Source organism: Mercenaria mercenaria, chromosome 6, assembly GCF_021730395.1.
Source record: "Mercenaria mercenaria strain notata chromosome 6, MADL_Memer_1, whole genome shotgun sequence".
In the NCBI taxonomy this organism is placed as follows: Eukaryota; Metazoa; Mollusca; class Bivalvia; order Venerida; family Veneridae; genus Mercenaria; species Mercenaria mercenaria.
In genome coordinates, this window is record NC_069366.1 from 89,317,104 (window position 1) to 89,334,241 (window position 17,138).

General features: G+C 33.8%; 1 protein-coding gene across 1 annotated transcript in view; it reads left to right on the forward strand.

The window, feature by feature from the left end:
* The window catches only part of LOC123533382 (ATP-dependent DNA helicase PIF1-like), a 62,564-nt gene extending 45,725 nt beyond the window's left edge, over positions 1-16,839 (forward strand). Inside the window, exons 2-5 of the mRNA XM_053546956.1 lie at positions 6,379-6,722; positions 7,295-7,400; positions 8,046-8,252; positions 16,571-16,839. Of these exons, the coding sequence (XP_053402931.1) occupies positions 6,379-6,722; positions 7,295-7,400; positions 8,046-8,252; positions 16,571-16,838 (925 nt within the window). The 3' untranslated portion in view covers position 16,839. The remainder of the gene's footprint in view (positions 1-6,378; positions 6,723-7,294; positions 7,401-8,045; positions 8,253-16,570) is intronic.
* Positions 16,840-17,138: the final 299 nt, after the last annotated feature.

The following is a 17,138-nucleotide window of genomic DNA, read 5'->3' on the forward strand; positions in this document are numbered from 1 at the left end:
AAGCGATTAGTACATGTATAATAAGTTGTGAATTCATACGATGCGTTACATATTGTATTTTCTAATACCTCGGGAACTCATCTGTAGAATACTGTGATTATTTCTATTTCATCAGCACTGTCAGTACAATCATCAAAAATGTTCGTTCTTTATTTCCCCAAAATACCACGTAAAATGCTACAGCAATAAACGCACGGTGTGATATATCACTGAATGAACAAAACTGTTAAGCAGGTGAGTGAGGTCGTTCTCACCCCGTCCAACAAACAAGATTTCTTAAAACGTTGTTTTGATCAAACTGAACTTCTACGGACCTGAAGTAGAAGGAAGTTGAAGAAAATATCATGCGCATATATAATTGTATGTCATACTCATATTTATTGTAGAATGATAGGAATGTCAGTGACAGAAAAAACTCCTTTTGGTTATTAGCATATGCATTGTAAAAATTACCCTTGGTATGTTAGTAACGCACTGAGACTTTGAGCTTTCAAACTTTACACGTGAATGGTTTTTTCTGTAACAACTTAATAACTTTTATAATGGTAAAAGAGACAGTTTATAAAGATAAAACGCTTATTAAAATATAGCAAACTCATGATATAAGTTTTAAAATAGTGTGCTTCAGGTTGCAGAATCTGGAGACAATTTTTCTGTAGGATATGTTCGTTATGTGAACATCAATTTTTTTTTTTTTTGGCATGAGAATTGTTTTGCTGTGATTCCCATATGTTTAATCGATGTCTCACGGTTTCTATATTTTTTGCCAAATGATCCTAAACCCGTGCAGCCGCAGCGTTATCATTTTATTTGAACCGTCGTACAATTATTTCGGACATATATTGTACTATTTAATTGACCTGTCAAAACATGTTCCCGGCTTTCACGTTAATCTTATATAGGCTCGAACAGAATATAATGAAAGCCGGGTCCATTTTTTGACAGGTAAAATAAATTGGACAATACAACACACTTTATAGCCTATGCTTTGTTGAAACATTTTTCTGTCATGAATTTCTAGACTTGGAGATCGCTAAACAAACATCGCGCAAAAATAGCATGAAATTCCCGTGTTAAGGTAAATGCACGAGTTGGCTATGATCTAGGCTTTAGAATTTCCAAGTGTTTAAACAGTTTTAAGAATGTATTGGAGTCAGATCCTTGTGTCATTTTCTTTGATGTGTAGTAGATAAAATCAATCAGATAATGTATTAATGTTATGATTAATGTGGTCTCTAAATTTGACAAATACTTAATGAAATAAAACTGTTTTAAACTATTTCGGCTTTTTAGTATTCACTACTCTTCAACATATGTAGATAATTGCGTAACAAGTTGACAGCTACTTATACATGTATAAACATCGTTGGAGGTAATGACATAACAAATGCTGTTTCAAATGCAACACAGGTTTTTGAGAGGTATTAGTATCTCTTTTACATTTGGGGCATTTTTACATCATAGATTTCAACACATTGCGATGTCTGAACAAAATAAGCGGGAAAATAGCATGAAAACCCCGTGTTAAGATAATTGCATGAGTTAGCTACTTTATGATATAGGTTTTATTATTTTCACGTGTTCTTAATCAGTATTTTAAACATACTGGTGTCAGATCCTCATATGCATTTCTTTGATGTGTAGTAAATAATATCAATAAGTTAATGTACAAATGTTGTTGTTCTTTTTTTACAAATAACGAAACTGTATTAAAATTCTCTTGCTTGGCTGTATTGATTACTGTTGAATTTACATAGGTAATTGCATTCTGAGCTGAATATATGAACATCTTTGGAGGTAATACTACATTTATTTTTCAAATATATAATTATAATACTATAATATTCTCAGTTTAACATAGGTTTTGTCAAATCAAGTCATTAACTTAGAAATAAAAGCGCATAACACAATAAGCCGGAAAAGATATGCGGTAACATAAATATATAATACTGTCTTGTGAACGTAAAAAGATATTTAATTGGTAATTGATAAATTAGTCAACATCATCGTTTCACTAATAAGCTTATAATGACGAAAGCATCATGTTAAATTAGTGAAAACTTTTTAAACCTTTGTGTGTATGTACTACGAGTTGTATACAGGTAAACTGGGGAACTGCAGTAAATGGCGAAAGATACACACCGTTGTAAAATTCTGATTGTGTGTGAGATATGTGTATGACCAGAACCGGCGTACCGGGAAATAAATTTCTATCGCTCAGAATCAGCTCAAATTTCGAGATATGACTAATTTGAAGGTCAGGAATAACGTGGTATTGTTAAAATGAACCGGGGAATTCCCCGGTTCGAGGCGTATCCCCAGTACGTTGGTGTGTATTCATACGAAATTACCCAGTTGGCAGCGTTTACAAACTCACACACACACACACACACACACACACACACACACACACACACACACACCAACACACACACTTAAAAGGAACCTAAATACAGGTAAAAAGGTTGTGACACGGTTTTTCGCAAGTGGTGGACCTACGGATTAGGGTTTGAGTATTTCCAGAATTTCCTATATTGCATGATATCATTATGTACATGTAGGCATAAGTATCACTATGTACACAGTTAGAAAATAATTTGTAACATGGTTTTGCCACTTTCTACATGAGTGTAAATGTTTAATTCCATTTCAAGTTAGTTTTGACTTAGAGTTTCCATTTCATATATCTGCTATTTTCTTCAATTGTGACAGCAACATACTAAAAATATCCTTTACGGTTGTGGTTTATGGTATTTTGCCTATTCACATGTGACAGCATTAAAGTATTTTATTGTGCTAATATCTGCAGAATCTGCTACATTTTTATGGATATTTTTGTGCATCTTCTGTCCTGTTTCACTCTCTTTGCGGTCTCCAAAGTGTGAAAAACAAAAAAATACACTTTTGAATCCATATTCATGGAATTTAGGGTTTAATGAGTAATCATTAAAATTTTATGATGAAGTCCAGATGTTCAACTTTTTTAGAGCCCATGAGTTTATAATACCTTATTGTGATGTTACAACTTATCTGCTATGGATAACATGTCATAAAAGTACATGAAAAATTGCATTTCAGTTACATATCATCATTTTTTATCATTTAATGTATTTGATTACTTTTGTTAAGCAAAATGCATGTACGTAGACAATTAACGCAGGAACTTTTATCCAGGGTCTTCAACACCAAAGGCATAAAAAGAAAGAATGTCGAAACAGAATGTTACAAGCATAAGACTTTGTGATTGGAGAGTGGCTTTTCTTTTTGAGTCATAAAAATGTACACACAATTCATTTTAATATAAGGAATGTTATTATGACTGAATGTAGTGAACTGAGCCAGTCTATATCCTATGTCCAGTATCACCCTCTGTGAAAATCTTTAAAATAGACTGGCTTTTGTCTATATGGAATTGAATTTGACAAAACGGGAAAAATGTAGAAATATATTTATTATCAGTCGAGTGGCTAGTCTACTAATAAGTGTGTGTGAAAGTAAGCTTTCCAACAAGACAAGTGATATGTGCACAGATTATTTAAATATATGCGCAAATGTTTTTATTACTTTTTGTTGTAATTTATGCACTAGAACGCGCATATTTAACATTATTCTTATTAAGTGCCCGAATATTAGATATTACATGCTCACGCAGTAATTAATACTTGCTTACATTCATGTACATGCGACTTTATTTTTAGACTGTGACTTCATTTCAAAAGCATATTCTTTAACAGAACAGACAGCCTAGTTCGCGTCCGCTTTGTGTGGGGGAGGGCCTGGGTTCGATCTCCAGCCCCGTCATGCCAAAGACGTAAAAATGTTTACCAGTAGCTCCCTTGCATTTAACGGGAAACTGGTTTCTCATTTCCTACCCTCGTGATGATGGATTAATTAGGATTGATTAATACAGTTACTGGACAAGACTATCATGCTGCATATTTTCACATATTATAATGCATGTAATTTACTGACCACAGACCAATAAAATGGCCATTAAGCACAGCATGTATCTAATTATGTCTGACAGATGCTTGCTGCCTCACCTCTAGTTTTTCCTTAGCTGTGGAATGATAATTGATATACAGTGGTATCATCTTACACAAAAACAAAATAATGTAGGTTTGAACTGCATTTATAATCTAATTAATATCATATAAAAAACATCTTAGAGAACATTTTCCTTATTAATTAAAAAAAGATGTCCAAGTAGAAAAAGGCAATGGAATTCAGTCAATACCTACTATGCTACATTCTTGAAAACAGAAAGTCTTATAGGTTCATGTAAAATGCCATGACCAACACAATAAGGTTGAGTTCGCTGTCTTATCGGTAAATTTTTACCTGGTTGATATATTCCAATAGTAACAAAGAAGGAAATAAAATGAACAAATACTGTTTTCATTAGAATCCAGGCATAAAATTTATTATCCTATTAAAGTGTTTGTCATTCTCTTTTCTTTAAAAAAAATGAAATTATTTATTTAAAATGAAGAATTAATGCTTCCATTTGCGTTTGAAAGTCTCCAGGTTTTACGGCATACAGCTACTAAGTAAAATAAGTAAAAACCTGTGATACATATTTTATTCTTTCCTCTGTAGTCACTTTATTCATATTTTGTGAATATTTATTATCCTATTTAAGTATTATACTGACGATAATCTTTCATATATATTTCTGTTTTGAAATTATTTTAATGTTTCCTTGCTTCCCCAGACATTTAAAAGTTCACGATTTTTGTAAAAATTCTTCATCTGCTCGTGTTCGTGATATTTCCTAACGCGGGCGGAAACATATAAACTCGTCCGAAGTTAAGCCATTGATTGTACCTTACCAATGACACATACAGAAAGAGGTGTTTGTCACAACAGAATATTATTATTCTATATAAAAGAAAGAAAGAAAGTCCTGACAATTTCATGAATTAAATAACATGTTCTGTTTGTTAAACACATTAGAAAAGAAGCTATATGGTATGTAATTTATCTATAATTTTAAATCATAATTTAAATTAATCTCCTTTAATAAGGACTGGGGCGGTTACATAATCAATAAACCAGGTGTGCATTTTTGAAAATATGTTTTATCATTATCATAGGGAAAAGGTTTTCTTTAGAACTTATCAGTGCCATAACGAAGAAACCTGTACGAAATTTTACGCACGTCAGTGGCACGGATTAGAGACGGAAAATGCTCAATTTTTCTAGGCGGAATTCAGTTTTTAAGGTATCTAAATAAAACAGAGATTCCGCACGTCATCGGTCAGGAAAATTGGCACGGAATATTTAAATTAGCTGAAAACAATTCCGTGCGGATTCCGTGCGGAGCAGCCTTACGCAGGTCATTGGGCAGGAAAATCGGCACGGAATATTTAAATCAGCAGGAAAAAAATCCATGCGGATTCCGGGCGAGACAGCTTTACGCACGTCATTGGGCAGGAAAATAGGCACGGAATATGTAAATGAGACGGAATTCAGAACAAAATTTCTGTTTGGATTCCGTGCGGAAGTATTTTACGCACGTCATTTTTCTAGCCAAGTAGTTAGATTGCTGACTTCAGATCACTTGTCTCTCATCGATGTAGGTTCCAGCCTCACTCATGGCGTATAATTTTTTATATAATATACTGTTTATAATATATTCTAACACGGCCAGCGAATAACCTACATACAGGTAGAGCAAAATCTATCTCAAATTATTGTGCAATAAACCACTCGCGTGCAATGACGTCATTCGATCCAGGTGTGTAGCACGGTCGAAAAATGTTTTATGTTTAGGTCAACTTTTCTCCTAAACTATCAAAGCTATTGCTTTGAAATTATGAAATTTTGATAAGAATTTGAATGTGAACGGATTTATACTTGCCTGACTGAAAAGTACATAAGGATGTTATTTCCTCTTATACATCAACAATCCGCTAAAAATAACTTCCACTTGATCAACCATCATCACGTGGTATAGTAACTCCATATATACCCACACGTAACCCCCGTTTATCAGTTTGATGTCGGCGTAACAACAACACCGAAAATTCAAGTGGGGTGGTAGGAGGTAATGAGTCAGGCAAGTATAAATCCATTCATAAAATTCAAATTCTTATCAAAATTTCATAATTTTTTTCACGATTTATATTTTCCTGACTGAAATATACATAAGGATATTATTTCCCAAAATACATCAACAATCCGCTAAAAATACCTTCCACGTGATCAACCATCATCAAATGGTATAGTAACTCCATATATACCCACGCGTAACCCCCCGTTAATCTTTTTTATTTCCGGCGTCCGTAAAACATCAACAATTGTGCGATTCACTTGCACCGGTGTTGAAACGTGTTTGCGTATTTTTTTTTTTGTTTTTTTTTTTTAATTTGACAGTTTAAAGAGACCTTTGCCAAAGGATGCATATTCAGACTGTGTTAAACTGTTCTCAAGAAATGATCAGGTTGATGATTTTAACAGACAATCCATTGTTGAATTTCCTGGTCAGTTATATGAATTTAAGTCTGATGATGAAGGTGACCTGAAATATTTGAACAAAATACTAGCTCCAGAAACTCTATGGTTGAAGATAGCAGCACCTGTCATATTACTGCGAAATTTATCTGATAGACTGGTGAATGGATTACGAGGAAATATATATGACATTACAGACAGTGGCCCAATAGTGGAGTTTCCCTCTTTAAATTTAAAGATGCCATTAGAAAAAGTTCGTTTTTCAGGTAAAGCATTAAATACTACTGTACTTCTACAGCAACAAGACTGTAATTTTGATAAAATAAATTATTCTAAGACTATCATTTTTAATATCTGAATTATTCTAAAATACTTGATTGCCAATTTTATAAAGCTGACGATAAAGTATTGTATACTCTGTGATTTAAAACAGTTGAGGCACGGATAGGTAAGGGATTATTATGACGTCAATTCATGATGTCCGGTTCTTTTCTACTCCGATAAATGAAGCGCAGCATTATATTTATCAAAATAATACAATAAACATTAAGAATGAAAACAATCAAGGCCTTGCAGATTGTCATCTAATTTACCACAGTTCATTGTTCAGAGGCTTAAATATAAAACTACTTTGGCTAGCACCTTCGTGGTTAAATTCATGCACATCTGAACTCTGAAGGGTGATACAAATTGGATAATAAACCACTCGAATGTCTTAATTATTTGTTGAACAAGACTATGTTGTTTTTTTTAATGAATACATGCATATTTTTAAGAACTCATTTCATATGAAAAATATTTATGTACATGTATGTGTAAAAGTGGATATTTATTCCAGTTTTCAGTCCAACCAGAAATACTGAAATTGCTGTGCGGATGCAGTATCCAGTCAAGCTGAGTTTTGCAATGAGCATACATAAATCACAAGGACTGACTATTGACTGGTAATTTTTTCATAGAATTTAAAAGGGCATCCAAAAAGATTTCAACAAATCACCAGCATTAGCTGTATGATGAGAATAACATAAATATTTTGTACATACCTAATGTATTTCATAACAGTTCTCATTCACAACTGAAGCTATATAAATTATTTCAAAGATTACATGCGTGCTTTGTCGTAAAGTCACTGAGTTACACTTTTTAACACTAATACCCTGCTAAATTTCTACAATGAACTTGTCCATCTTTCAATTTGGACTGTACAATTACCTGTGACAAGAGGTGCTTACCCTAAACACACTGACTGAATGGCAGACAGTGCAGGTCACAATCAGACTGCACGGATGTGCAGGCTGATCATGATCTACATCGGCTGCAAAGACAGAATCAATCGTGTCCAGCATGATAATGGTTAATAACAATTACCATTGAACTGGTATAAGCACTTTCTAAGGGAAAAGATGTCATGAATTAGGTTACAAGTGTGTCTCAATAACGCATGTCTTTATTAAAAACTTAGATAATGGTAACTTCAGAAGTAACTGGTAAAAATATGACTGCACTAAAAATTGAAAATTAATTTACATTTGTATTTGCAAAAAAAAAAATGTATCTACATAATAACAATGTTTGTTTAATTCTTACAGTTTGGAAGTTGACTGCCGTAATATCTTCAAGCCGGGACAACTAGGGGTAGCACTTGGTAGAGCGCGTTCCTCAAAGGGCTTAAGAGTTATTAACTTCAAACCGCAGCTATGTGTCATCCAACAGCCTGAAGTTGTGAGGAACTTTCTAAGTAGAGATTCTACTGAATTGTTAGAGGACAAAACTTGTTGCAGCCAAAAGTTAGAAAGGTATGTATTGTTATATTTACCTTTGTATGAATGTCCACCTGTTTGTCATCTGTTTATATCTCATCTGTATATATCTGTACTGCAGTATTTGTATTTTTCAGTTTTACAGTTTGTATTGTAAGATCCTGGATTTTTTTTCCATTGTGTGGTAGACTGGTCTGAACTCACAAGTGGTGGTACTGTCAAATACTGTTCCAAGGTAGTGCCCTGTTGTTTTGTTTGATCTAGTCAGGATAAAACAGAGTCTGCTACTATTTTGCTTGGTTGTGCTGTTTGCTTCCAAGAGGTAAATTTATTTTACGCCTACTGTGATACTTAAAGGCCTGCTCCAGTCCTGCCTTTTAACCTTAAATTGACACCGAAAAAACATGAAAATCCTGACTATGAACAGTGATGCTTGTCAAAATAGAGTCTGTTTTATATAAAATTCTATATAAAATACCTGTTGGGTTTGCGTGCTTAAATGTGGCACGTTGCCGTTAACTGTTACCTGTTGTAATCATGGGTTGCTACCAACAATAGAATTTGAATAGCCACGGAGCAGGGCTTTAACAAAAACCCATTTATTTCTCATTTCACATCAAACCTAAATCCTAATCACTTTAATGTTACTGTAACCACTGTTTGTTAACTTCCGTTTCATTGAAGGAGCACTTTTTTTTAATGAACAGTTGTAAGAGAGTGCAGCATCACGATTTTTTCCAGCATTTGCTTTTTGTGAAACCATATTCTGTCCTATCACTATACTATTTAATGCCCTTCTGTATTGTAAAGCATTCGGGTTAGAATTAGCTCCATGGTAGGTTGACCTTTGCTGATTGAAAGTATTTTCAATGACATCTGAATTGATTAACCCTGGAGTAATGTAAACATCAGATGATTTCTGCAAAAAGGTACGACACAATGAAACAAATCCAATAATACAAGACTGAATATCCTCATGACATTGTAAGGACATTATTAGTTTGCTCCTGTTCTTTGAGAGGATGGAGTCATTTACAAGGGAATCTTTTTTCCAGCTATCAAACCACTCTGCAATAGAGAGTAGCTCCTGCAGTCTAGGGTCCTCAGATGTCTTTACTGGGCGCATGCCACTAAATATCTGAACTAATTTTGACGTTTTTTTCAGCAGTTCAATTAGTCCATTTAATTCAGAACCCTTATCACCAAGAGATTGCTGGTACTGTATCATTAAATTGAGCATTTCAGCATCTAACACATCTTCGGCAAGATGATTTCTCATTTTTAGTTGATTTGATGGATAGATGTGTTCATTTGTTAGTTTCCTATGTAGTTGTAGAGCATTTTTTTTGTCCCATTCATAGCAGTCTATAAACATTTTCCATTGTATTGTGTCTGAATTTTGAAGGGTTAGAAGTCTAGTTGAGTTTTTTGAGTTGCCGCTTTTGATAATATTGTTTCTTATTTTTTTAATAACATGCTTACTGTCCATCATGAAAATCATATTTCCAAACGTACAAGGTGCATAAACGTTCTGTTAGACTGGGCACCATCCATACAGGTGTATAATACAAAAAAACCAAACTGCCTCAGACGATCAACGGCTTCCCAAAATAATGAAAAAATTTCAGGGGCTTGAGCCCCATCAGATATGAAATGGGCTACAGGAAATCTGAATCCTGTCACTCCTAAAAATACAAGTTGCAAGGCATGGGTACCAAGAATTTTTTCATTTTTACCTTTCCTCATTATATGATTCAAATTCCCTTCTTCACCAACATCCATAAGTCCAGTCAGTTCAATAATGTCTCCATTTTTACATATTTGAATGTCAGATTGTATAGCCATTTCGTCTATTACAAGACCCCCATAGTAACCTTCTTTGGCTATGTTCTTTCTCTCTGCCTCGTCATACATCCATGAAAAAATATTATTATCAAATCCTACAACATGTTTCACACGGGTTTGTACTGAATTAGTGTGGTCCTTGATGGCAGTACCAAATACTTACTGGCTCTGAAGGATTCATAGGAGTGAGGACTCCGACAGTACCACTGTAAACATACAGATATCATGCCTTGTGTCCACCTCCGACCTTTAGGATCACGATTAGCATTTTGAGCTTGACTAAGTATCATTTCAACCATTTCCTCTGTAGCCCCTGGAATCATTTTCAAATCTTTAGTTGTTGTGGTTTTTTTTGTGTGTTATATTTTGGCTAGTAGTATCTACTGGATTTTTAACAGTTGAACTTGTGTGCATAGTCATTCTGCGACATTTATCGCATAAACCAGTCTCTGAATTCATAGTGACAACCATGTTGCACAGCACTGACCTTAACCGTTTGCTTTGAACATCTCCAGATTTCCATGTTTCGAGTAAGTGAAATCTACTCATAATTACTGTTTTGGTGACTTCTACACCTTCACATAAAACTATTTTCTTTACAGTATTTAAAACAATGTCAATGCTTATCTTGTTGCAAGTGAAGCTGTTAGAAATATAAACCTTTTCTAATTCTATGATTTTACCACTTATTTCTAACTCCCACTTTCCTGTGTCATAAAATGTTATATATTTAGCTAATTGGTTTCCATTCCTGCTGCAGGCCATTTCCATTTTACATTTCAAACTACTGGTTTTCTCCTCCATAACCTGTACCTCAGACGGAATAAATCCCTTTATGGCCTGTAAATTCATTGGCTCTAAGGATACTTCAGAGTTTATTGGTAGCAGACTTATTCCATGGTAGGATGTGACTTTGGTGTTTGTGTTACCAGTTTTCCTTTCTCTTCTGGCATCTGGATATACCTTTAATATATGTTCTAAGAACACTCTTTTTGTATTGTTCACTGCTGTTCCACTTTCTTTCATTTCAAAGTCAAATGCATTGAACAACCTGTTAACTTCTATGCAGCCACTTGGATCTGCTTTGTCTTGAAAGGAGCCTTAAAAATATAATACAGCTGTTGTGATAAACCAATAAAATCTGGAAAGTAGATCCCTCGGAAGCACCGAGAACAAGGCAAACAGTGAAAATTGCAGACTCGGTTTGATTGAGTCTGTTCATGGGCAGTAATGGAAAATGCAACACTGCCCACGCCCCCTAGCACCGGCTTAAGCGGTATTCAATCTTCAAATCTAAATGAGTTGAAATCAATGATCCCGAAGGACCAGAAAATATAACAACACTGAGATGAAGTCGGGGCGACTTTTTACGGCCGCCACACAGCACTCAACACCCGCTGTTGTGAGGTCAATAAAATCTGGAAAGTAGATCCCTCGGAAGCACCGAGAACAATAAAATCTGAAAAGTAGATCCCTTGGAAGCACCGAAAACAAAATTGTGAAAAAAAAGTGAAAATTGCAGACTCGGTTTGATTAAGTCTGTTCATGGGCAGTAATGGAAAATGCAACAATGCCTGATTTAAAATTGTATAAAGTTATAAAAATTTGTACAGTAATATATCAGCCTACACAGTTTAAATACATTTAATTGGTGATAACTACAAAAAAATTATTCATTGCATTATCATTAAAAATATATTTGTTTCCAGTAACACAAATTAATCTCTGTAACTCAACCTTTTTTTTCTTGCCATTCATATGATTATTTTTTACTATATGATATCCCTACCTACCTACAATTATTTATAAAAAAAACTTTTGGTCCTGTTACTCAAACTAACAATATATATATATATTGAAAGAAAATATTTTGTTCAAAATGTGTCTCTGAATATTGCTAAAATCAAAGACTTTTTTGGGGAAAAGGGACATTTTTGCAGTATTCAGGTCACCAGGAAATGAATTCTGTAGAAGCATATTCATGGACTGGACCAGGACAACAAAAATATTTATAAAATGAATGGCCAATTTTGGGTTGTGGTCAATAGCTGGGCCTATATTGGAAATTTCTGACTTATTTTTAAGAAATCAGAAAAAAACTGTTCAAAGGTTTCCCAAAACTGCAATGTTAAAATTAAAAGTGAACTATTTTCTTTAGTAATGAATACATTGCAAACAGAGTGCATTCAGTTTTAAAAAGCAATGAAAAAAAAGCTTCAGGCCATATTTGGACCAAATACTGTCATTGCTGAAATATGAATACTTTAAATAAATGACACCAAATTTATTGTACTTTGGTATTTTTGATATATTCCCAGAAATTGGCCAAAAGCTGACTATGTAATAAACATATTTTCAAACAGCTGCTGTAATACTTGTGTTTAAACCAGCAAACATTTTTTTAGGCCTAATAAATGGAAATCTTATAAGTAGTACATAAAATATATGACAGATTGGATTGTGCTTCAGTTAAAAGTTCAAAATTAAGATAAGAGGATAAAAATATCCTTCAGTATGTATTTAACTTGCAGCCTGATGGCCACAAGAGAATGCAGAACAAGATCAACCTGCATCTTTGTGTGCCCTGTTTGCTATTCAGTTGAGTAAAATTTCAGAGAACAATGCTTTGAATGAAAAGTGGTGCTGCCAAAATTGAATGATGAACCAGTACATTTTAGAAATTTAGCAGGGCAAAGTTTAATGATATAGTTATATTTCTACAAAGCTGTAAAATTAACTAAAAATTCCTTTGCTGTATATATGATTAAGTAAAGGGAGATAAATGTAATGTCCATATTGATGTATGCCTTCAAAATGCATCAGCACAAGAATATTATATGTGGTATCTATGAAACTTTCTGAAGCATGAAATATTTTTTTTTTCATTCAAATGGTTTAGAAATTCTGACAATCAAAACCAGTCATGTAAAATCCAGGGCCTGCATTTAGTACAAGTCAGATAACTATTTCATAAGTATCATTACTGGAATGGACTTCAGAGGCGAAAAATATGTAAAATTAGGCTGGCTCTTCTTGTCTCTATGTTTCTTCTGTCATATTACTCAATGCATAAATATTTGTTTTCATTAACCCTTATCATGCTAAACACAATTGAATATGCCTTTGCGACCAGAGTAGATCATGGTCAGACTGCACAAAAGTGCAGTCTGATCATGATCTGCACTTTTCGCCATTCAGTTGGTATATTTTTGGTAAGCACCCCTTTTAACAGTTAATGGTACTGCCCAAATTGAAAGATGGACTAGTTCATTATAAAAATTTAGAAGGGTAAAGGTTTACAGTTGCAGTAATGCCAGGATGTTGTTTTTATTTTGAAATTTATTACTAGTATTCCCAGGCTCTGAACATCTAGGTTGAGCCATCTAAGCATTACTTAATAAATGCTTGCAGTATTTATAAAGAAATACCCATTCAGCCAGCCTAATATTAAAAATACCTGGTGTGAGTTTTTGGCATGGACACACCATTTTAAAGACACTGATTCTGGTATGCAAGGTAAGCGGCCTATGGTGATGATATTGTCTGGTATTGGCAGTAAGAGTCAATATACATGACTGGACCATTGATAGACTAGCTTCTGTTTATCATAATCTACTGTATAGTATAAAGATTGTATGTGATATTTCTCTCTTATAAGAAACCAGTTCTCACCTTTTACAATGGATTCAGAAAGCCTGATATAAAAACTATCAACCAAAAGTAGGAAAGGCTACAGTTAAAACTAAAAAAAAGTAAGGCTGAAGAGTTGTCCCAAAAACCAGGTACATCTAAAGACAATGTTACATCTACAAAGAAAAGAAAAAAGAAAAGTGTTGCTGTTGCTTTAGAAAGTGGTAGTTCCACCAGTGAAGAAATGGAGGAAATTCAAGTGAAAAGTAAGACAAAAAGAAAGAGGAGAAAGACTTTAAGTGTTGAAAGAAGTAGTTCTGAAGAAGATGAAAAGAATCAGAAAAATATTGAAGAAGACATTGATGAAAATGTACAACAGGAAGAAGTACAAGAATGTGTAGGTAGTGATGGAAGTAATGAAGATGAAGAAAAGTGTAAAGTTTGTAATACTACAGAAAAATATTTCAAGGGGGACATGTTATGGATCCAGTGTGATGGATGCAATAAGTGGCTACATCGTACCTGTGCTGGACTGCAACATCATACGAAGTGGAAAAAAGCCACCCGTAAAGGTTCAAAGTTTTATTGCAATGATTGCAGATAGCTTGGGTAACAATCAAGTTATTTCATAAATGGACAGAACCTGGTATTATTAAAATCTGTAAGAAGATCCTTTGGAAGTACTGATTCTGGTATGCGAGGTATGCGGCCTAAGATGATGATATTGTCTGGTATTGGCAGTAAGAGTCAATATACATGACTGGACCATTGACAGACTAGCTTCTGTTTATCATAATCTACTGTACAGTATAAAGATTGTATGTGATATTTCTCTCTTATAAGAAACCAGTTCTCACCTTTTACAATGGATTCAGAAAGCCTGATATAAAAAGTGATAAGATACAACAGTATTTATCTATTTCTTAATTCATCAAGTTTTATCACAATTAAATTTATTAAAAATGTGACAGAAGACTTATTTGATTCTTTACTTTCTAATGATAATGAATATTTTCTTCATGTAAGAAAAATCTTTGGCAGCCGACATTATTTTAATCTTTTAACATACAGTATAAACGAAACACATCGGAGTTCGTCTTTTTTATTTCATTTACTGCATATTTACAATGACTAATGATTATAACATCTAAGAAATAATAGACGGCAGCAAAATAATTTTGCTTTTATCAAGATTATCAAAAATTAACAAGTACGTGACGCAATCAGCATGATCTCGGTGCCGCGACTATACTCGTCAATCGCCGTCCTGGGAAGTCCTACAGGGGTAGAAAATATAGCGCCTTTAGTCGCATTTCGGCCCCAAGGAGTTAATAACTATTTAGTTTTTTTTTATTAAATAAAGGTAAAAGTTTTCTAAAATGGTGAGAATTGCTTTGCTGTAAGAGGTACAATTTATTTGGTCAAGACATTACTCCAATGACTGAGCAATTACAATAAAAATATATTATCAACTGAAATAATTTTGTATTTCTGAAAAAAATGCAAAACAAGTTGGAAATAACCAATTATCTGTGTTATCCTCGGACTTGGACTACATGTCAAGTCTACAGGGGTTTTATGGACACGTATCAGACTGGACCAGACAGGATCCTGTTTATTGGAGATTTGAGGGTAAATGCCACAGTTGCCTACATGTATGCCGAAAGGCAGAATTTCTTTAAACTTTGTCAACTGGCTGAGAATTAAGTTTAAAACAGAAATATGTATCAAAAATCATAGATACCCAGGCTTTATCTTGAATTATCTGCCATTGAAAGTAGATCTTATCAGTATTTTTTTATTTTCAAGGGCAGATAGTTCATGCAAAAGGATGGGCACATAATAGTTTGTTTTATTTAAAATTTCTTTATTTGATTTGATTCTCTATCATTAGAAAAAGTATTAAGAAGAAACTTTTTCCCATGTCAATATAGACTGTTGCAAATGTCCTATACTATGAACATGACAAAATGATACAGCAAAGTCCTTGTCTTTCCCATGGACCGAGTTTCTTTAAACTTTGTAGACTAACTGCAGATGGAGTCTGTAACAGAATAGAAATTAAAATGTACAGTTCTCTGGCCTTAATGTTGAATTATCTACCAATGAAAAATGGAATTTTTATTATTTTCTGATTTTCAAGGGCAGATAATTCATTATCAAGTCCCAGTACCTATGATTTTTGATATATATTTTTGTTTTTAACTTGTTCTCAGTTTGTGCACAAAGTTTAAAGAAATTCTGCCCATAGGCAACTGTGGCATTTACCTTTGATGTCTAGCATTTAAATGGGTATCACTTTTATAAGAAGTAAAAAAGTAAAGTAAAAGTTTGTGTCGGCCAGACTGATCATATTTTGACCTAGAACGGTCAAATGTTTTAGTATAATTTTCTTTGGTGAGTAGGGCATGTTATAATTTCTGACTGATGAGACCAGTTTCAGACTTCATAGAATGATAGACTGTGGCCAGAAAATGACTCTTATTTTTGTTGAAGTTGGAGTGGCAGCATGTGTCTTACAAATAAGTCTTATTTTTAAGTTCAGATAATATATATATAATATAAATTTTGTACCCTTACCCTGCTAAATTTCTATAATGAACTTCTCCATCTTTCATTTTGGACAGCACCAGTAACTCTCAAAAGGGGTGCTTAACAAAAAGATACTGACTGAATGGCAAACAGTGCTGATTATGATAAGACTGGATTGATGTGCAGGCTGATCATGATCTACACTGGTCACAAAAGCAGACTCAGTTGTGCCCAGTATGATAAGGATTAAATGAAAACAACTGAATTTGAAACTTAAATATTGAAATTTTTGTCACCAAATGCATTATTAAGCATTTTTACTGATCATTAATAAATTCTGATTTCAGTTCAGAGCAAAGGTTAGTTCAAACTGCCCACTGCCAGTCTACTGAGAAAACTGAAGAAAAATTACAAGAAACAGAACAGGACATACCTATTGATTTATATGAGGATGATGCTGAGGAATTTGACAAAGAGTTTGATGACATTATTTCCATGATAACAGTGGCTCAAAGTGAACCCGTAACTCTTCCTAGTGACCTTAATTTGGATTTGATCCTCAGTAGTCTGAAGTGTGAAAATGTTAAGACTATAATGCAGGAAAATACCAATTAGATTCTGAAAGAGATTGATCACAAAAAATATTCACAATTTTGTCAGCGGGAGTACTTAAAGATGTCTTCATTCATAGAAGTCTTGAATATAAATCCATCTGTACCTGTGTCAGCAAAGGATCAGTTTGAATTTTATAGCAAAGTCCAGTCTTACCAAACAAGTGCAGAGTTTAGAATGAGCTGTCTTACATTTTTTGAAAATTCCAAATTCACTGAAGATCATTTACACATATGTTTTAACATCTCCAACGACATTCGAAAATATTTATTGAAAAGAAAGGCGGAACTTTTTCCAGTTGGC